The sequence below is a fragment of the Falco cherrug genome, chromosome 17 (assembly GCF_023634085.1).
Source record: "Falco cherrug isolate bFalChe1 chromosome 17, bFalChe1.pri, whole genome shotgun sequence".
Classification (NCBI taxonomy): Eukaryota; Metazoa; Chordata; class Aves; order Falconiformes; family Falconidae; genus Falco; species Falco cherrug.
Genome location: NC_073713.1, coordinates 2,144,071 through 2,166,719, shown reverse-complemented (window position 1 = coordinate 2,166,719; position 22,649 = coordinate 2,144,071). Strand labels below are relative to the sequence as shown.

The following is a 22,649-nucleotide window of genomic DNA, read 5'->3' as shown; positions in this document are numbered from 1 at the left end:
AGATGCAGATCATTTAAGTGTACATGGCTTCTAGTTTAGTATGGGTTTAGTATTTAATTTTTTTCTAAAAGTTCATTGTTTTATTAACAAAAAAAACCCAAACAAAACACACCACCCACCTAGAAAGATCATCCTAATTTAGGGAGCTCTAAAAGGTAGTAGGATGACAGATAAGGAGGAAGGTGATCAATTAAAACATTAAGCATTTTGCACCACATGGACGCATCTGCATGTCAGCCAAATAATAAAGCCATCAGCTCATTTTCAGGGGGCTGTTGCCTACTTCAACTCAATCCTCAGATCAAAGAGAAAATGTCTGCTTGCATTTTCTAATCAGAAAAGGGATGCTAATTTAGGTTCCTTAATGTGTGGTGGTAAGAGACTTCTTCAATTAACTGAATTCTATAGCTCAGAAAATAAAAAAGGGGGATACAAAGGGAGTCAGGCTGGAAAGGCAGAAGTTCTCATTAAATCAAAGGTCCAATATTCATTACCTCCAGCATCTGGGGCTAAACACTAAACATGGAGATCATCAAAGGGGGTTTAATGGGTTAAATTGAGAATATAATCTAATTAAAATATTAGATACGAGTAAATAGCTCTTTGATATTCATCTGAAGGTTTCATTAAAATAGGTACTTGAGATTTGTATTAAGGGGGAATTATCACTTTTAAGCAGAAACAACAAGTTGAGGTTCCCTAATCAGAAATGCTTCAAAGTGTTACCATTTGGTTTAAAAATAAAAGTAGAAAAAGCAGCAACTGGCAGGGCATGGAAACGTTTACCCAGCCTAGCCTGGTGGATCATACCACAGGCATGCACACACTACGGGAAAGGGGCCAGTGCACTTCCCAAAGGTGAAGAGAAAGGAGGATGAGGCAGAGGATGCTCCTGTTCCAGAAACTGCTTTGCAACTTCCATAAGCAAAACATTTCCCCTGCAACCTGACCCACGTTCCCCACATGGGAAGACCTTACTTCCACCAAGTTTTCCCCAAAAAATTATGTACATCACAAACTTCCAGCTGTGAATTAGCCTAATTCAGCAGGTGTGGTGGGGGATTAGCACCTAATCCTAGCTCTCAGGTGGGTCAGGAGGGCTCTAAGGAAAGGAACACGGCTTTCTTCCATGATGGAAAGATGCAGTATTGTGGTCAGTTTTTTCCACATTAGGTTGGGAGCCTGACTGGAGATCCTGCAGGGTGTATTTCACCAACTAACCCACTGTCAGGAGGACTGAGGCATCCTGAGGACTGTAGGATCTAAGCCAAACTAACCCAGGACTCTATAAAATGAAAGGTATAGGACCTTTCCAGCAATATACGGCATACTTCCAATGCCTTGACTTCACACTAAACTACTGGAAAATTATTTTTCCTGTGAGATATCCAGTCAATGAAAACTGAACCCAGAAACGTGTTGGGTCTTACCCATTTCTATGTTTACTTTTAACAAAAGATGCATCTAGAAAAAGAGAAAGCCATTTCAAAAATACTCTCTTTTATTTCCCACCTTACCTTTCCATTGTTAGCCTCCTTTTAAGGAGACTTGAACTCTTCCCACCCCCACCCCCCCCCCCCCCAAAGACTACTTCTCTCTCTTCTCCCATACAAAAGGGAACCTAATAAATCAGATAAAGTAATTACACATAATCACAAGGTTGTTGTTGTTGTTGTGTTTTTTTCATTTTAACTAGCTTATTTTCAAAGATATTTCAGTGTGTTTTCTTCAAAATTCCCTTGCTGTGTGTTCTAATCACATTTCATGTGTTGACTTAATTAATAATTTACTAAGTTAAAGAAATGGAACCATCATAAGAAACCCATCTGTTTGTTGTTATTTTTATAGATTTAATCTGTTAAAAGCTGTTTCCTCTCAAACATGTAGCTCTCAATTATCCTTAGTTACTCAATATATTTTCCAACTGCTTCTGCTTAATAACAGATTGTCTGCATGATCAGCCAGTACTTGTTTTGAATTTTCTTGTCCCGGATGAAGCTTCAAAATTTTGGTCTTGATGTGACAGCTATTCACTAAGAGATAACAGAATAACACTTGAATAATTAGTATTGTATCATTACCAACTGCTATGTTTGGTGCACACTTTTGCTCTCTTTCTTAATAGCAACAGATTATTTTTGGCTTTATTTCTGGGCAGTCTGCACTCCAAAAAGAGAAACATTGCTGATATTGAGATCATAAAATGAAACTGATGTTTATTTTTAATATTTTGTAGATATGCCCATATGTTTGATGTGTCTAAAAATGATCCAGCTGTGACAAGACAACAGCTGATTAGTCTGAAAGATGCAACTGATCAGTTGTTTTCAAAGAAAAATAATAATGGACATGACCAGATTTAAAATGCTACATATGCAACTGTTTAAGTTTTTTGAAATTAGGTATAGTATAACTGATTCTAAAATTTAACAATTATTAAAATGAAGGCACTTTATATTTCAGTGGAATAGTAAATCAATATGTGATGGTTGAATTGATGATGGTCGATACGTGATTGATACTCATAATTAAATAGTTCAGCCACTTTTGCCTTGAAGATATCCCTAATAATTCCAAAATACTTAGAAGATATGAAGGGTTCTGAAAGCAGCTACAACTTCCTTCTCCTTCTCGTGTCTATTTTGCAAAGTTTCCAAGGATGCTATCTGAGGTAAACTGTCTCCATTTAAAGTCCATGGCAGAACTCTTTCCTCTTTCACCTCTTCATTTGATTGCCTTGCTGTGAAAGTCTTTGGTCTAGGAATCTTCTTAGCATATTCCAGCGCCTAAAAACATGAAAATTGGGGTAAATTATTAAGAAGAAACGTAACCAGTATAGTATTTCCAAGAAAAGGTAGGTGTTTCTATGTTAAATTAGTAGTTCTCCTAATTCCTGATCTTGTTTCTGACTGTTCAACACTAGATGCTTCAGTGGCAACTGTAAGAAACCTCTGCAGTGGGCAAAACAACCCACCTCAAGGAGATTTGCTTTCTGACACTTACCACTGGAGGCCACCTTAAATACTGAAGCAGTCTTTTTTTCTTTAAAAAAGAAAAAGCAACACAAAATCTAGTAAGTTTATAACCTTGTTTGTTTGCTTCAGTCTCGTCAAGCTCTTGTCTTCAGTCATATCTTATAGCAGGGAGTTCTGCAGATTAGTATGACAAGGATGGAAACCGAGTGCTCCTATGACAAATTCTAAGGAATTGATGTATTGAAAGGCCTAAAATGCTAAAAAAAGTTTTGAAATGAAGTGTAAGTAATTGTTTTAAATTCTCTGGAACCTGATTTAACAAAATCCCTTGCCAGATTCCTTTTTGGTTAATTTCAAAGCTAACGCAGTTCTGAACAAAAGACTCCTGATCAAGTGAGGATGGTATTAGACACACCAGCCTTTAACAGGTAACTGGTTCAGGGTAAAACAAAGAATTGCCTCTCACAGAGTTCCCAGAGGTTCATTATAACCATGCATATTCCATTGTGACCGGGAATTTCTTTCCCGGTAACACCCAGTCTACACAGGACCTACACATGCTATACTGAGAATATGGATGGCAGTGTGAAATGAACCTCCATGCCAGTTCTCTTCTACTTCAGACACTCAGCATGTGTATATGCTGAACAAACGTACCGTGAAGCAAAGGAGGACAGTAATGAAATACTGACAGGGACAGTGTAACTTGAAGAACTGTACTTGCCACACTGGCCGAGCGTTTCCTTCAACCACACGCTTTACCAAGTCCCTATTTCAGTAGCAGTATGTAGGTAAACTTGCACGTGTGAATGTGAGATGTAGGTAAATACTATATTGTGCAGACAAGAAGTATGTAAGTTCTGCATAATTTGGCTTAAGTTCTACTGCATGAGAGACTTAACTATCAAAATTAAAAACGGGAGTAGTCAAGCTGTTGTTCTAGATCAGAGATGTCTCACTGACACTGAGCAGGGCCATGCTGAAAGAGCAATGCAAAGCAGATACTGTCAAATAAAGTGTCAAATAGTACAGGATGAGGTATGGAACCAGGAAGGCTGTCTTGCAGAGGGAATGGAAACAGTATTACAGAACTCCTGAATCTGAGGCAGCCCTGGTTTAACCTGGGACTTTTTCTGGTGTCGTTTCAGTCGCGTGTATTTGGCAACACCTGTTACACCTCAAGTGGAAATTGCATTATTTCACATTCTGTGTGAAAGAGTGCCTGGGAAGTCTTCTGAAGGGATCTAAAGCCCTTTAGATATCCCAAGAGAGGAGTTTCATCTCTTTGGGTTTATGTGAGGTTTGGAAATAAATGCAAGTAACTGATACTAAACTCCAAAACTTCTTGCTTGAAGCACGCAGCTCTCATTTGTCACCTTGGAGATCTACCTGTTAGTGTGCTTTCAGCACCAGGCAGGTGAGCTCCTGCAGAATGGATTGGATAAAACATATGCTATTTCCAGAGTTTTATTACTTCCTGCAATAGGGAAGTTTGTTTACGTATGCCACTGTCATGTAGTCAGTCATCGCTCATTTAGGCTATTTTTGAAGGCCAGTGAAAGCTAAAGTGATGTCGTATGGGCTTGAGAAATGAGACAAATTACTGTAGCTATGCAACTGAAGTGAAAAGAGTTTGTAAGTGAGACTGGCAGGCAGGTGGATAATAGACTAACAAGAGGATATCTGTGGTCCATTAGAAGAGTGCACTCTGTAGTATTGTGGCCTCTATCGCTGACATGAAGCAGAGCATATTCCTAGGGGGGTCCCACTCTCCTTTATTCCCACTCTTTCCACAGGAAAGCATCACTAGCTGTTTAAGTTGAGTGCTGGTAGCTTGGATGGAGTACTGCTCCGTTTCCGTTTGGTATACTCTCATGAAAAGCAAGGCAGATGCATGCACTGAAGACTGCTGTTGGCAAAGAAATCAGCAGCTCTTGGCATACATCTACAGCCATACAGAATAGATGCACCAGTGAGGACCTGTGAGATAAATTTATGCTTTGCTTTTTCTTTGTGCAACATCCAGGATCTCTCCCTGCATGCTCTTACCTTCTGCCTTGACACTGAAGATACGACCTGGGGCTTTGTAGGTAATCTCTGAACTGAAGCAATGCTTTTCATATTGTGTTCCTTAATTTGCTTTGCATATTCCTTTTGTTGCTTTAACTTCTCTTTCTGACAAAAGGAAAAAAGTGTATGGTTAATTAAATGCCTCAGTGGATCCATCAATGAAACACTTTTTCCACCAGAGTCTTCCATTTACTCCTCTGTTGCTGTTACACCTGGCTATGGTATTGATCATTCCTCAGCAGAACACAACAGGAAACCCTGATAAATGGCACAGCTTTTTTAATCACTCTTCATTTTTAAGAGCTTTTTCTTGAACTGTATCGAGGATAGAGTTCAACAGAAATGCAAGAGGTGCATCTTTATTCTGAACGTTTCAATATATCTGTTCAGTTCTAAAATGGATGTGCTAATGCCTGTCAGCTTTTGCAATGACTTTTAAAACCTCTGTACTTACTTTTTAAGGCCCTAAATGACATCATTTACTTAGCTGATGTTCTCCATCTTTGTATTTCTGGCAATTCGTTATGCTCAAATTCAGCTTATATTTTTATTGTTATATTATTAGTATATATTATAGGTTCTTTTTGGTTCCAGTATAGTATATATTATATCAGTTATACTCTGCCTTGTCCCTGTTATCAGACAATGTTAATTATTTCCTTTCTATGCAATGATACCCCAGTGATACGCCAGGTTCCAGAAGTGTTATGACATTGTTAAAAAAGCAGAGAGTCCTGGGCTATGGACCACCGTGCATTCTAATTTCAAATCTCTAATCTGTTTCATTTATGGCAAGGAGGAAGAAAATACAAGGGCTTCTCAATGACTCCAAAGGGATGATCATTTTATCACTTTTCCTTTCCGTTGTCCTACAATGTTATATAAAAAATGCCACATAAAGCACCTGTTGTCAGATTAATAGGGTCTCAAAGCACGCAGGATGGAGTTGGTAGCATCCTAGACAGAGAGCTGCTAACAGATCTTCGTTATTGGCAAAGAACAGGTCAAATGACAGCAGTTCAGATCTTGTTCTGAACAATCTGTCTCCATTTCAACAGGGTAGTGTGCATCCAGCTATTTAATAACGGTGTTTACACAACTTCTTTTACTTCCACTACACAACTTCTCCTTTTACTTCCACTTTGAATGTTAGGCAAACCTACACTGGGAATGACAATGCAACTCAGTCACGTGAGTGTATAATTTACTGACGTGCAGTTAGCCACCTTGAATGTGGAACTACAAAATTAGAGAGTTAAAATTATCCACAATACAGTTGTCCCTCCTACTTCAATCTCCTCTTAGGATCTCAAACTAGACCTAGAGTCAAGGACATAACGTATCAGACAAATATAAGTTGCTCCTCAGCAGTTATTTCATTGCCACCCTCCCCTGCTTATGCTTACTTTGCATAACTGAAAAGCAGATCACATAATAGGGACTGCTTACTTTCTCTTTGATTGCTTCATAGTCAGGTCCGAGGCCTCCAAGCTTTACATTCAGGTTTATGTAGGGTTTTGAGCGACATGGCTGAAAAACAAACAGCAGTGACAGATTTTCCTTTATATGATTTTGTAGAGACCATAATTGAGGCAAGTCTTGTAGCAGACACACAGGATGACAGCAGGATTCAACTTGCAGTCACAGTCTTATCTCTGGCATGTCTCATTTTAAGGATTGTAAGTTACCAAAAAGGTTGAGTTAATTGCAGAAGTCAAATCACACTGTATTTCCTTTGAATCTAGGCTGGTAATTGCCAATCATCCAAATCACAAAGCAATTTTTTTTTCAGTCAAAAATTAGCTTTTGTGGGCTTTATTTTTAAACAGCTTAGTGACCCATTTGACTGTTATTAAAATGAAACTCCAAAGGAACTGTTGTAAGAGAAGTGGATAAAAGTACATGATTTTGGTGGTAAAAAAAAAAATTAGACAAATGTTATTAGTAATAGTAACCTTTCTTTGTTCTCAAAACTGCAATGGAAAATTGTTCACAGGCAGCTGAAAAATACATGCCTTGTAGCACAGCAAAAGCTTTACAAGTACATAGGGAAGGCAGAAGATGAGTGATGGGTAATGCCATTTCAATACTTCATGACATTACTACAAAGATCCCAATACTTCCAGAATCTTTTTAATCTCTTTCAAGAACACCAGATTAATTTTTAGAAGTGCACTATGTTTTAAAAACTTGTCAGTGGAAACCCATCACGATCAGCTCTGTGGTAATTTCAATCTTAGAGTAATGTAGAATTAACAAGGAATTTCTATATGTGAAGAAAACATGCATTTCTTCAAAAGGCATATTCAAGCTAAGCTCAACTGCAGAGAAACTGATTCTGTGCCTTGAATTTTCTATTTGATGTTTTTTGTCAGTTATCCCTATTCTTTTGTGATATACTTAAACCCAACTTCAATTTAAGGTACTGCAAAGAGTTAATAATTTAGCTGTCTGCAAAAAAATCTGGGTTTTCTCACTTCATGCAATGAGTATGACTGCATTTGTTTATTAGGAAAAGCTAGATTTTTCTGTGAGACATAAACTGTCTTATTCTCTGTAGCATTCCTCACATATGAAACGTGAGAAAGCTACTGAAAATACAGGATAGAAACAATGGCTTGAACTCAGGGGAACAGAAAGGAAAAGAAATCTGCCCCTCAGTTACTATCATAATCCAGCTAATTCTTCTTAGAGGCATTCAAGCAGCAATACACAAACTGCCTCCTAGATGAAACACATGAGTAATTATTCCAGCTTAGTTTGTCTGCCCTGAGACTTGAAGCTAACTTCTTAAACATTTAATTTGTCATGGACACACAGGGATATCTCTATGCTGTTCCACTGCATCTGTGTTAACTGGTTATAGTATGAAACTGGACACACAGAAAAGACAAAAAGAACCAAGTTTTAATAAGGACAAAAATGGGATCATCAGGAGACTTGTAATACTGCTTATACTGTTAGCTTTACAAATCCTCTAAGTTTGTTGTTCAGTTTGATTCCCTTGGAAACGGAGAGATTTGAGTTGGATAGCAAATGAGCATGACCAGGATAATGGTTTGCTCAGATCTGAGGTCTGGCAACCTGCTGCTTTAAACAAATAGCTTTATTCTAAATCATTTTATCACTGGATAACTTAAAGGACAAACGCTGCTCTGTGTGTTCTTAGAGCTAATCAAGACTGAAAGTGACATAGGGAGAGGTGGTAGTGAACCACCTTGCTCCTTAGACTAAAATGATTTTAGTCTCTGTTTCCACCTTTGTTCCTGAGTTTTTAATGCTCTGGGCAAGTCAGTGTGTGCCAGTATGCTGTCTGTAACAATGAAGAAATGCAGGAAATTCAGTCCCCATTCCTTTTTTTTTTTTTTAAGGTCTTTTGATTATTAAGAAAAAAAATTAATCAGAGGGGGGGGAACAGAAATGTAAAACCATCCAGTCCGCATCTTTGCTTACCTTTTTGCTGAATTTAGGCTGTTTTTGCTTTTCCATTAAATATCCTTCTGAGTTGCTTTGGCTTATTTTCACTCTACTTCCTTCACCACTTTCTGGATCTACCTCTGAACCACTTTCTGTCTGTGGGATTGTAGGTGGATGTAGGCTGAACAACTGCAGGTCAGCTAAGTGAGCTTCTGTCAAATGAGTGATTTCTTGGTGATGTTGCTCCATCATTTGGGTAAACGGAGAGGTTGTACAAGGGGCTGTTGGTGAACTGTGAACCGAAGACTGAGAAGGCCTCAAAAAAGAGAGGGAAAAAATAAGAATCTTTATTTGAATATAGCAGATAGCTCAACAAGCATTCTATACTTGGAATGATCCCCCTTCACAGAATATAAACATGAAGATGGAAAGACACAGGTATTTCACAATGACTGACTTTGCTTGCACCCAAGTGTATGGAAACTGTTTAAAATAAATGCAAAAATTACAGATGGACTAACTTTCAGCCTGACACAAAGCTAGCCTAAGCCAATGAAAACTGCTTTTAAACAGTGTTGGATCAGGCCTGCTGAGTACTGAAATAATTGTCTATGTGAAATAAACCCTTCATTTTTATCACAGCAGGTGGAATTCTACATAACTAAGGATTTTCACGCCCTTCCCCACGTGTAGTGAGCCAGATGGAATGATGCTGGATAGTCACCCTTCAAGGCAAGTTTGGATCTAACTCTGTGCAGCTAGCAGTAGAATTATTTGATGTACAGTGCTCTTTGCTATCTATTTTTTAAATTTCACCTTCTAGCCTTTCAGAAGGAAACTTTCAATTGTGGAAAATTCTATGTGCAAGAGAGCCTGCAGTACAGAACTGCCCTTTGCCAATACCATATTTAAAAATCAATAGTTACAATGAATCTTAAGCTAGTAGTAATCCGTAGTGGCAGGATAGTAGCAAAATGATTTTATACTTTGGACTTGAAAATATTTTCTTGTCTATTTTTATTTTTTCTGGGCATCATAGTGTTACAATATTATATCCTTACCATAAACTACTGATAGCATAGTTCTGATACCTTTTATCCACATAAATGTGTCTTTTGCAATCCTGAAGTGATGCTTGATCCTTCACCAATTCTTGGAAATTGGCATGAAAAGTAGATGAAATATTCCTCTGATGTGGATGTGCTTGACCATTGGTACTGTTATCTCTTGCAAAAAGCTGCACACTGACATGGTTGTACAGATGTTGCTGGTCATGTGGAAGTCCATGTGGAGAATGATGCTGATATTTCTTGCTCTCCTTGCTGGTATATGCTGGAGTTATAACCTCTGCTGGGTTAAATCTATGTAATGTTGGATGAGAAGGGTAGGTAGATGTGGTAAAATCCCGATTAACAGTGTGCCTTGAATTTGGGAAATTATTTAAGCAAGTATCTGAATTTGCTGCTGTATTCGTGTCAGGGTCAACAGAATGACTTGGATACAGCCTTTTCTGCAGTGCACCGCTGTTGTCCTGCTCCACTGCCTGCAGAGGAGCAGTCCGAAATCCTGATACTTGGTGGTGCCTGTGGTGCCAAGACTTTGGTTTTGCTGGCCTTCCTGTTGGATGTTGGCTGTCATTCCTTGGGAAAGCTCTCTGTCTGAGACTCTGGTTGGATTTTATTTTATCTCTCTGGGAGGACTTATTTTGGTGATCCTAAAACAAGTTATCAAAAGTGGGGTGAATTTCAGTGGTTGCTATTTTATACATTCATTAAGATCAACAATATACAAGTGTATGGGTAAGTTTGACTGTCACAATGCCTTTCAGGTACCTATTTCTTAGAATTCTACAAATTAATTAACTGATGTTTTGACTAGATTACATCATGTTCTATGCTTCTAATCCAGGGCAACATTCTTATTTTAGACAGCCTTTAAATAGCTGGCCAGGTTACAATGAACCTGAGTTCTGAACATGTATTAAACTCAGAACATATGTTAATGTGGCGCCTGGAACAGCCCTATCTAGGCTGGAGTACATAATCACCTATCACTTTAAAAATCAGGGATGTATGGAGCCAACCACCCCTGTTTAATGTACACTCACAACTACAAAAGGGTTATAGCAATGTTTTACACAACTGAATGAGTATCACTATGGAAATTAGTTTTAAAAGTAGCTCTTAGCAGAGAGTGAAGTGTAAAAGAAAAAGCATCTGTGTCCTGAAGTCTAGTACGGTACGGAGAACAGTCTGTGGCATTTGTAAAGCTTCAGGTTTGGGGTTTTTGAATGAACAAAACATGTCCTGATAGAAGGGCCCTTAAGGAGACCCAGGGATAGCATTGGTCCTTCATGACTACATTAACAGTTCTTTGATGTCCTGATGAGTTAGGCCAGTTTGCACAAGTTTGATTAGACCCATCAAAATCACTCCGTGTGTTTGTATCCTGTCTCAGTAAACTGTGCTCGTGGCTAGACCAGGTGAAGGCCTGACCAGACTTAATCTGAAATTTCAATATGTAGGAACCTCTAGCCAAGAACCAGAAGCAGAGATACTATTCTGGTGATGCACAGACAATGCATAACGCTGCACCAAAACTTTCCTTAATGGTCTGAGACAAATTCTGAAGTGCTATACTATAAAAATGGTTCCTTACAGATACAGACCATATATAATAAATGATGATGTGGTAAATATGGAATGAGGGAGTTTTATCCGAATGAAATGCAAAAATAGGTGCCCTTCAATGCACAGGACTACTTGCTTCTAATTCAGTAGACAAATGGTAGCTCAGTGTCAAACATCTAGAGAATATGTTTCAAAAATCAAATCTATTGAAAATAAACAGTACTAAATTTCAGGAAAAGATGGCTATGTACACACTATTAGACTGGTCCGCAGTAGAAACACTGATGTCAATGATTTAAAATACGTAATTTCTAAACCAAACACTCCTCCCTGCCCTGTACGCTGCATAACATTATCCAAATCATAAGAAACAATTTTAAGAGTTTAAGCACACCAGGACTACTGTCTTGAGCTAAACTGACATACTCTAAACCTGGAGTCTATCTAAGATCTATCACTTTCCAATTACAGCATCAGGTGTTGCTCATTTTGAGTAAAGACAGGGCTTCCCTTCTAGGGAATACACAAATGCATTCTCAGTCCATTTAATCTTTGTCAGTGCTAAAATCCTCCATTTCATCCTCCTGTCTCTCTAGGGTTCTTTTGTTAGCAACACTTGCAATCACTACATAGCACAAGCACTCAGAATAGCTACTTAATACCTACCATTAAATACACATATAGACCAGCATGTTTTGGCAAAAGCTTTAGCACTGGGGAATCCTGACTCCTGGTGCCAAGATGATGATTTGTTAGCTCAACCTCTGCAGGTTAACACTCTGGCATACTGTGCCACTGGTAGAAAGCATGAATTGCTGCCAAACTGGGACCAGGCCAATGTTTTTCCACTTAAATGGAATGAGCAGCCCTGTAAAGTATCTCCTTCGTTCTGAAATTCTGTATATAAAGCACATCTCTCACAATGGACAGCAGTATAAAATCTTGTTTGTCCTTTACAGAAGTGCAGCTTCTGTTCTTAAGTGAACAAAGAGGAATTTAAACAGTCTGCCTGAACTACATCAAATACTTTTAATACAAAGAAAGTAATCAGGTTTGCCAACAATAATTCCAGTTGGCTTGAAGTTCTGGTTCTGAAGTTCTTGGTTTTTCATCAATGATGATGACCTGGCCTCTTTTATTGCTCCAAAGACTATCCTGTTGCATTGGTTTGAAAGACCAGCATCAACCAATCTATAGACTCATGTGTATGGAGGAGGTCAGTGCAACTTTTTCTGCTGGTAACATTTTCTGTTTTATGGTAACCCCTTGATGTTCATGGGGATTTTAGGGGACAAGTAATGTTAAGAGTAGTAAAGTTCTTGCTCAGAATCCTCATGAACCATCAAACACGACCACGTACTAGTTTGTGCTTTTACATTATTATCAACCAAATAACATCCTAAATAGATAAGATTCCTTGAGCTAAGAATTTCTTGGCATTCTCGGTGTCTATTTTGATTTAAAATCATTTGGTATACAAAGCAGCATATGCGTTACATTTTGGTGATGACCTACTGATATCTAAGGATTTCTGGTCAGTAACTGGTACTTTAAAAGTACTCATTACTTTAAAAGTAATGAGATTACAGCTTTAAATATTCAAACTTCATTGCTTGTACATATATATTTCAATTATCACATTTATCTAAAAGGAACCTTGAGCTGCTGTGCTTTCAGGTACCATTTGTCTTCAGGCTCCATTTTCACAGTCTGGAATGGCAGGACACTCTGAACGGGTTCCTCATCAACTGCTTTAGGATCTGTAACCTAAAAACCAAGGATGTTTATAGCCATAGCCCAAGCACATGAAAGGATTGAAAAGTTCTTGAGGAAATAATAATTTTCCTCCTGTTAAGGCTAAAATGCTAAAATTAGCCATTATATAATAGATAACAAGAAAATGAACATCTAAAAGAGAAAATTAAAAAGGAAGTAAAAAACCCCATTAACAGTGGTGTGGTAGTAGGGAGTATTCCTTCTACTTTAAAGAAAAGAGGAAAAGAAAATTGCAGGAAGTATACAGCACAGCAACCTACTTGTAACTCTCAAACGTCTGGCCTCCTCCATTTATATGAGAGCCAGTGGATGTACCTAATAACAGAAAAGCAACTAGAGAGTAGTTATTGCCCAAGCAATCGGCCCGTATACCAAGACATTGATGGATGACACACACCATAATAAGGTCTTGAACAATAGAGTCACGCATAAAAAGATGGCAAAACATAGTAACATTGGTAGAAAAGTACAAGGAGTAGCTGCAGAAAGAGAACATCTAATACACATAGCCTGGCAACAATCAAACAGCTTGTGCAAAATAGCAAGCCCACAAACAAGCAGAACATCTTCACAGTTGTGGTACCACAATGGCTAGAAATCAAAATTGAGCAATTTTTTGAGGGTGGCTGCTGGCACTACAAATTTCAAAGCCAAGCGATACCCTTGTAAATATAGCAATACGGAATTTTTTTCTTGAAAGCATGAAACTTTTTCTGTTCTCTCTATAAAACTTCAGGAAAACCAATACTTTTTAATTGTTTATTTATAGTTGTGTTGTCCTAAACTATCCTATTAAGCACTACAGTAGATGTGGCCTCAACTAAGCGTGCAGTTAGACAGTCTTGCTGTAAAGAGACTACAGCTAACAAGGTGCTGGACTCATGCTTGTGGTAGAAGTACCTATGCACCGCTGCAGTGACACTGGCTAACACAGGAGAACTTGCACTGAGGGGATATTTGTGACCAAGAGAATTATGAACTGAAAATCACAACGGTGAAATCAGTGTGAAGGAAGTGTTAAAATCGTTCTGGGGAGCTAAGCCTCTCATCTTTGGAGGTGAGAGATTAGGACAACTAGGAAAAGGTAGGTTGGGTTTATTCTGAGTTTTCAGGTGATCCCATTGCTCTGAATGGCAATACAGATTGTATTAGTTGTGAGAAGTTCATAAATTAAATGTTTCCACACAGGTTTCCTGAACTGTGGATATATACAGCTTTGCAGTCAGTAAGATGTTTTTGGTGGAACCAACTGACTCACTGTATTGATAGTTTACTGGGCAGGTAAAGCATACTTCTACATTATCTCTTTGAAAGAGGAACAGGACACAACCTCTGCCAGCATTTTCTGTGAACTATTCTATTAATACCAATCAAATTGAGAAAATGATCAAATGAAATTGCATTTTGAGAATCATAAGCTGTGTAATGCCTATTCTGTTAAATTGAGGCCCATAATTGCTTCTCTACTGAAAAGATACAACAAAGACAGCAATCATGGCATGTCATTATCCCAGACTAGAAAACCGGCCTTTGCAGTGAGGACTTCAAAGGCCTGTGGTTCTCGAATTGCATTTGGCTGCTATTGTTGAAGCGCAGGCAATCTTGATTAGGTGTTTACACTGAGGTAAGGCGCAGTGCACAGAGAGTCTGAGTGCCTTGGTCTAAAGCCATTAAAAAATTGTACATTATGTTCCTTGCTTTGAAGTAAGGGGCTTGTAGGTAGGAAAGCAACTCATATTGAGTACAGCTGAGCTAGACTGGGCCACTACTACTCTTTCTTTTTCTCTCTCTCTCTCTCAGAAACTCTTCATCAGGTTCTTAAAGAATCAGGCAACACTGCAAAGAACTTGATGCTTTATAAAATGCTATATAAATTCGTAAATATACAGCTCGACACACGTTTATGTTATGTTTTGGTACATGCAGCCTGCTCCCTGTATGCACAGAGATAATAGCTGTAAATCTTGCAAGAACAAGGCTGCAAATATTTTACTTAATGTCACATCAATTGAAAAAAGCTGTATGCAAAGTACTTACATCAGCGCAAACACTATGTCATTACCGCAGTACCTGACAGCCAACAGTGATCGTAACAATAAAAACAGCCTCAACATCCTGCAAAGCTCAGAATAATCCAGTTTAGGAAAAAACAGTATTCAGAACATGTTTGATTGCTCCAGCAGAAGACATGTGGCTTGTTTGCTTCTTCCCATACTTGGTGGTTTTGCGCTTTTGATACTTTTTTCATGTGAGGTGACCAAAGCTGGCTCCTGGGCCAACTCTGGTCAACAAGATGCTTCTGTCAGGCCTTCTTCCCCACCCCCCCCACCCCCCCCCCGCCTCCAACAAGATGGAGTAATGGATGTCTTGATAAGAACAAGAGAGGTAAGTCCTTCCTGTGCCTAACTGCAGCAAATACAAAGGTAGCTGACAGTAGGTGGTAATGCTGTTGCGGCTGTATCAACTTGTGGAGAAAAGAAACACGCTTTTCTACATGCACGCTGCCTGGCTCCTGTTATGTCACAGCTCTGCTGTCCCCATGGCTACTTCAGCAAGGTAATCTTAGAACGTAGCCCTGATTTTAACAGATTGTTTTTTTCTATTACATATCTTTGACTAATGTCTATACAATGAAGTCCTGATCCCTGGCTCCAATACTTAAGATACGAAACATTTTCAGAATTCCCCAAATAGTAAACATAATTATATCAACACAGCTTTAATTATCATCAATCTACGCTAATTATTTTTCCCATCATCCAAATTATAACTGAAAAAACCAAGCGCTCTTAACAGCTCTGTTAGAAAAAAAGCTTGTCCACAGTTACGCTCCTTGTAATGTAGTTGGCAGATGCCCTCTAATGCTGTGTCAATTGTTCATTAGCCTCAGAAAACATGTCACTTGAAGCAGAAAGTCTCTGTAGTTTTGCAAGTTAAGAATTTTCTATGCTACAACTCATGGAGTCATTCAATGACTCCCCCCTTCCCATTATGCATAGTAAGTAGCAAGTAAAAGCAACAAACTCCTGTATAATCGTTCATTAGGAACTGGAATTACATTTCCACTTAATCCTTAATACAAGCTGTCTGCCATTTCACAGTCAATCCTAAGAAAGCTAGGCCTTTCAAATCCAAGTACCGTATGTGACCCGTACCTCCTGACTGATTTCAAATATAAGGTTTGGTCCAGCTGATAAAGCAAGTATGGGGAAAGGGTTGTCTGACCACCCAAACCTAACATGTATTTCTTGGATATTCCTACATGTGTGGCCCTAAATAACAGTGGTAAGCAAGAGCATGCATGGCCCTTGAAGGCAGCGTGACCACAATGTGTTTTCTGGTTCTTAGACTCAACTGCAACTTCATATACACTATTTTGTTATAATCAATGTGGGTAGGAAAACACTAACACAGCTTCTCAAGCCAAATGGTGACATCAAGATTTCCTACTGCAGTTAAAAAAACTGTGTGTTCTGCTATTACAAGCAGAATTTGAGTGGCATTCCTCAGGGGTCAGTATTGGGACCAGCACTGTTTTACATCTTTGTTGGCCACATGGACAGTGGGATTGAGCACACCCTCAGCAAGTTTGTCATCAACACCAAGCCGTGTGGTGTGGTCAACAGGCTAGAGGGAAGGGGTGCCATCCAGAGGGACTCTGACAGGCTTCAGAGGTTGGCCCATGCAAACATCACGAAGTTCAACAAGGCCAAGTGCAAGGTCCTGCACATAGGTTGGGGCAATCCCAAGCACAAATACAGGCTGGGTGGAGAATGGATTGAGAGCAGCCCTGAGGAGGACTTGGGGTTGCTGTTGATGGAAAGGCCAATATGACTCTGCACTGTACACTTGCAGCCCAGAAAGCCAAATGTATCTTGGGCTGGAAAAGCAGCATGACCAACAGGTCAAGGAAGGTGATGCTCCCCCTCAACTCTGCTCTGGTGAAACCCCACCTACAGCACCTGCGTTCATCTCTGGGGTCCCCAACATAAGAAGGACATGGATTTGTTGGAGCAGATCCAGAGAAAAGCCATGAAGATAATCAGAGGGCTGGAGCACCTCTCCTGTGAAGACAGGCTGAGACAGTTGGGGTTGTTCAGCCTGGAGAAGAGAGCACTCTGGGGAGACCTTGCAGCAGCCTTCCTGGTACCTAAAGAGGCCTACAAGAAAGCTGGAGAGGGACTTTTACAAGGGTATGTAATGAAAGGAAAAGGGGGAATGGCTTTAAAGTGAAAAAGGGTAGATTTGTATTATATGTAAGGAAGAAATTCTTCACTATGAGGGTGGCAATGCACTGGAACAGGTTGCCCAGAGAAGTTGTGGATGTCCCATCCCTGGAAGAGTTCCACACCAGACAGAGCTTTGAGGGTCTAGTGGGAGGTGTCTGCCCATGGCAGGGGGGTTGGAACTAGATGATCCTTAAAGTAGCTTCCAACCCAAACCATTCTATGATGCATTTGCTGCATTGAGCAAAACTTGAAATACACTATTAGCAGAGATAACCATTACCAAATTCCTGTTGGCCAAGCAGAGAAGAATCAGAGGCAGCAAAAAAAGACCCAGTGATAAGGTGTAATGTAGATCCCATAGGAAGGAAGACAGCATTTCTTTAGCATCAGGATTCAAAAACAGTGGGGGAGCACCTCTGTGATATGCTTCATGGCTAAGAATGTATGTTGCTTAACTAGGCTTGTGACAAGGCCATCACTGGGCTTGTGAGTGACTGAGGACTTCTCAATTGTTCCATAAAGGGTGAACAAGATTTTCATTGGAAATCGTGAGTTATCAGTTGCATGATAGACTTAAATCCACTTACCTCCTCTGCAAACCTGATCATGCAGCTATTTCATCTTAACACTAGACAGTCCTCAGTTTATACCAATTAGAAAACATGAAAGCTACCTACCTGCTCTTGAAGAGCTTCTTGCTTTTTACTGTGTAACTGAAGATAGGAATTTATCTTATTTGAACGTAAACCTAATGTCCGTTTATTCTTTTCCACAAAGTCTGTTTTTGCTCTGTGTGGCCGATCTCCTTGAATTTGAAGAGAAAAAGCACTGCCACATCCACTGGGACTATGTTTGAAATGACAGCCATCTGCAGATTCCTTCCCTTTGGTATGTAGCCTAAAAGTTTCAGTGCTGACCACAGCATTTGGTTCACGAAAGCTTAGTAATTCTGTGCCAAACTCTGAGAATGACTCTTGTGACTTTGCGTCCTGTTGATTCTTCTCTTCTGGGGAGTCACTGGAATGGAGGTAAAATGAATCTTGTGAAAAATCTGCACTGCTTCCTCCAGCAACTTGACATGCTTTTTCTGCCTCAGAAAATTCTGTGTTCTTCCAATTAGGATTATATCTTAGGCTGAAGTATTTGTCTACAGACTGTTGTTTCCTATTTAAAAAAGAAACACAAAATGATTTTTGTATAAATTCTACATTATTTCAGTGTGCAATTTGAGCCAACAAAAGTCCTGCAAATACGGTCAACTGAATTATTTCCGTGCATACCATATGGCTATTTGTGGGATCAGGATCAGTTTAGCAAATGTTTTTTTAGTAGAAAATTTAAGCAGGACCTCATTTTCATTTTTAATTTTCATTATCAGTGAATGATAAACTGGCCTAACATTCAGATCACAGTAGAATGCAATCTTTATCCTAAATTTAGCATAGAAATCACAAGTACTAGTAGAATCAACTAAAAAATAAAAGATATATTGTACTGCTGCTGTTGATTCCTTTCAAATTATGTAGCATACAAAAGACAGTATGTGCTGCTCATTCTTCGAAGACTCTGCTGTGTCAAATAAAAGTGGTAATCCTGGTAAAATCACCCTCTCAATAGTCAGTTTGAAACTGTCTAAGCAAGAACAGCCTACAGCTCTGTATTTTTATTCTCTCCTCTCATTCCTATGAAACACCATGATGTTTCAATAAAAAATTCTCTATGAAAGACTTAAAGTTCTCATTTAAAACCAGGCTGTAATTGAGGTAAGTGTAGGAAAACATAAATCAGAAAGTTTTGTGGGTTTGGCTTTTTCTTATTTTAACAAATGTCCAAACCATTGCTCTGAAGCGCATTTGTCATAAAGCAAACTAAGATGGTCTGCCTCAGAAAACCCACAACCGATTCTGTATTTAACTGAACCTGCAGTATAGTCCTGGTTTCTTGGGCACTGGCAAATAGTGAGCCTTTCAGAGTGACACAGGCACTGAAACCTGGCTGACTCTTCAGCCCCGATTAACAGAAATGTACTGATCTGCTGGATTCTCCAAACTGTGGCATAGTCAGAAAGGATGATAAATGTTTTATGGAAATGTTAATATAACTAAGTTACATGCCTATGCCTATATTTCAAGTGGCTCCTAATAACAAAATAATCTATTTCTCTAGCAATGCTTTCCATTTCAGGTAAGCACTGGTTCCGTGGTACCCTGTACACTAGAGCTTAGATGATTTACACTGGTGAAAACTTTATTATTCCTAGTTGTCATACACCACAGGTAAACAGAAATAGGTGACCATATTTTGAAATGAGTACAGAAATATGTGATATAATTGCAATGATTCAACTAGCAGAGTATAATGCTAAAGAGTTCTATTGTGCTGAAATGTGTGCACAGCAGCTCAATTGTATTATGCAGGCCAGGTCACCGCATGGGAACAAAATGAGTGTGAAGAGCTCCTTCATCTCTAATCATCTGCAGACAAAAAGTGCATCTTTTATTCCTTCCCCCAACTTGATATAAAGGTTAGATGGACTCTGTACTCATCAACAAAAGTGTTGTACGTAGACAACAGATGCAGCGTTTCCTCTTCAAATTCCGAGGTTAGTAATGGATGTAGAGAGGGGGTTTCATATGTATATGCTGTGATATTTGCTCCGGTTAATGGACTGTATTTGAGTACTTACTAGGCTAAGTTCAAACAAAATAAAATCAAATTTCCATTTAATGAAGAGCCTCACATTCAGCATAGTATTCAGTCAAAAAAATTACTAAAAATTAGAGCATGTTTCTAGTACAATTAACATCATTTGCACTCACAATAAAATATTCAGTAACTGGCCATTTTGCTTGTTGTGGAGGTGAATAAAAGCATGCTATTAATCATTTAGCCTTCATTTGTTTGCCATTTTATTTTAAGCAGACAATTAAATTGAAACTGCACATTATTATTACTTCAGGTTTAATTTAATCCCTTTAAACTTGAGAATTATTCCCAATTTATACAGTGTTAAGCCTTTCATGCACACGACAGCAAATTAAATTTTATTTCATGTACCAAGTTAACACTTTCTAAAGAGTGTTTAAAGGGACTAACCCTGGAAATCTTAATTTTAGATTTATACAGCTGTAAGAGCAAAACTGCATTTATTCAAGCCATAAATTTCTGCCTCTACAAGTGGCCTGGCTTGCTCAGCACAGGTCTTTCTGTAAGGAATGAAAAGAGGATGTTGGTGCTGGTTCTTGTGTTCTCTCTGGTCCTTTTTCACAGCCCAGCTCTAGAAACCCTCTAGCCCATGATCTCAGAGCTGCTGCACCACCTGAAGTATGACAGTTACACGGCAATGGTTGTCTATTTGAGATGGTAGCCAGCACATACTGCTAAATATTGTAGTGCCTAGTCCACAGCCCATTACAGTCACTGGACTCCTTCCACTGACTGCAGCTCCAGATCAGGTAGACAGCAGAAAGAGGGGATCTACACTGAATAATTTTTACCAGAATAAACTGTAGTTAAATGCTTCCCCGTTAGCTTACCCAGTAATGTTTAAGTGTAGGGGTTAGCGTGTATCTGTTCACCACTTCCTACCTTCTTGCCTGCCTGTTTTAGAGGTGGCTAAACAGGCACACAGCGTTCACCTCTGCATGCAGTGTCTACAGCCAGTATGTGGGGAGCAGGTCTGTGAGGGATGATTTCTTTTCCATCTCACCCTCCTACACCGGTGTTTCAGTCAACATACAGTTGAGGCTATGTTGACTATGACAAATGGGTGTAATAATTATGAATGCAGGTGAGATGAAACAGTGCATCTGCATGGAACAAAGTCCATAGGTGCTCTTAATAGCACTTTGGCAGTATAAATTGGCCTTGAAGATGTCACATATATTCTGAAGAACGTAAGGTTTTGAAGTGTCAGAACTATTCTACTCATCTGCTAAAATCCTATGCCTTACCTTCCATTACCATCATTCTTTTGTATTCCATGTGTACATTGATTTGTGTCATACTCTGCTCCTTCTTGTTCTTTTAAACTCATTTGCTCCAAGCTATCTTCTTCTAAGCTGTCATTCTCCAGCTCATCAAAATACCGTCCTACCAGTTCTTCATTTTCATGAATCCGCTGCTGGAGTTCTAACTGATACTGTCTCTCCTGAACAAGGCTTTCTGAGTCAGACTCTTGGGAGTCATGCAGACTTGATGCAAAGGCCCTTTCACTTACAGGTGGCGTTTTCCAATTCACAGGGTGGAAATCTGGTTGCATGAGTACGTTTTGAGGAACATGCTTTTTACTCATGTTGCAAGTCTGTGGAGAAGAAACTGAAATATACTTCTTATCTGAAGAATTCATTCTGTGTTTTGCACTGATGGTATACACCAGCTCTGTATTTGGAAAACATGAGAGTAAACATAAAAAGGCTGTTCACTCTATAATAATGACTATATTTGTTAAAAGCTGGAATTGTGGGGAGTATCATTTGGCTTAGGCTCAGAATTTGAACTTCTATAGTTAAAACAATTCTTCATTCTCATCTATTACACTGATTTCCTTTAAGCAGTTAATATCAGGTCCCTATACAGCAAATGCATTACTTACTGCTATGAAATCTACCTTAAACCATTAGTGCTAACAAAGCTAATAATGTATAAATAGCTTATGAAAAAGAAAATGAAGCTACGACACAGCAACAACATTCTGTTAACTTTTGAGAGGTAAAAGAAATTTCGTATGTTCTCTTCATTCAACTTCATATTGTCTTGCCATTGTGAGCTACCAGCAAGAAAGTGACAGAAGAGAACACAGTGAGAAGAACTGGAATGCTTCTTAAATTAGGAACAGAGCTTCTTTTAATTTGATTGCATTTAAATGCTCTTAAAAGTCATTTGCAGCACCAGACAGAAGTGTCTGGAGGGAAGGGGAAAGGCAGAGTTTTGTGAAGAAATGTACATCAGTGAATTACAGTGCAGTGTGCACCAGTTTCACTTCAGTACCTGAGCGGCTGTTAAGATATGGAAATGCAAAATGTAGTTTCTGATTTTTCAGGGCTAGCACTGCCTGTTATGCCCTGGCCTTTCACACCTAGGGGGCCACCTGCAGGGCCGACAGGAGGCTGCAGCCCGGACCGGAGGGCCTGGCACCGGACCGGAGGGCCTGGCACGGGCAAGGCCCGGCTTGCGGCGGAACCGCCTCGCCGTGAGCCCACCGAGGGAGGCGAGGCCTTGCGTGCAACCGCGTCCCTGGAGCCTCTCCCCGGCCTGACCGCAGGCCTTCAGCCCCCTGAGCAAAGCCAAGCTGGGCGTGCGCCCCCCGGCCCCCCACCCCACCCCCGAGGCCACGCCTCGCCCCCCAGCCCCCTCACCCTCTCAGCCGGCTCAGCCCCGAGGCCTCGGCCCCTGCCCCGGCCCGTCGCTATGGCTGCGCCGGCGGACGCCGCGCCGCACCTACCAACCGCGAGGGAGCCGGGGGGAGCCCCCCTCCCCCCCCCACCGTGGGGAGCGTGGTAGCGCCCGGGCCGCGCGCAGGCTGTGAGGCGAAGGCGCGTCCCCCTCCCCGG

General features: G+C 39.8%; 1 protein-coding gene across 2 annotated transcripts; it reads right to left on the bottom strand.

Moving 5' to 3' along the window:
* Window positions 1–1,589: 1,589 nt before the first annotated feature.
* JHY (junctional cadherin complex regulator) lies at window positions 1,590–22,529 on the bottom strand. 2 transcript variants are annotated; one of them, XM_055728675.1, is made up of 9 exons: window positions 22,455–22,529; window positions 21,051–21,477; window positions 17,775–18,261; window positions 12,749–12,859; window positions 9,554–10,176; window positions 8,499–8,778; window positions 6,495–6,575; window positions 5,025–5,150; window positions 1,590–2,786 (listed from the first exon to the last, which is right to left on the bottom strand). In XM_055728675.1, the coding sequence occupies exons 2-9, from the start codon at window positions 21,443–21,445 to the stop codon at window positions 2,583–2,585; spliced, it is 2,307 nt and encodes a 768-aa protein (XP_055584650.1). In that variant the 5' UTR covers window positions 21,446–21,477; window positions 22,455–22,529; the 3' UTR covers window positions 1,590–2,582. The 2 variants fall into 2 exon arrangements, 1 of the variants encoding a protein (XP_055584650.1); XR_008735465.1 differs by having other exon boundaries at window positions 2,649–2,786; window positions 5,025–5,144; window positions 6,488–6,575.
* Between the last annotated feature and the right edge of the window lie 120 nt (window positions 22,530–22,649).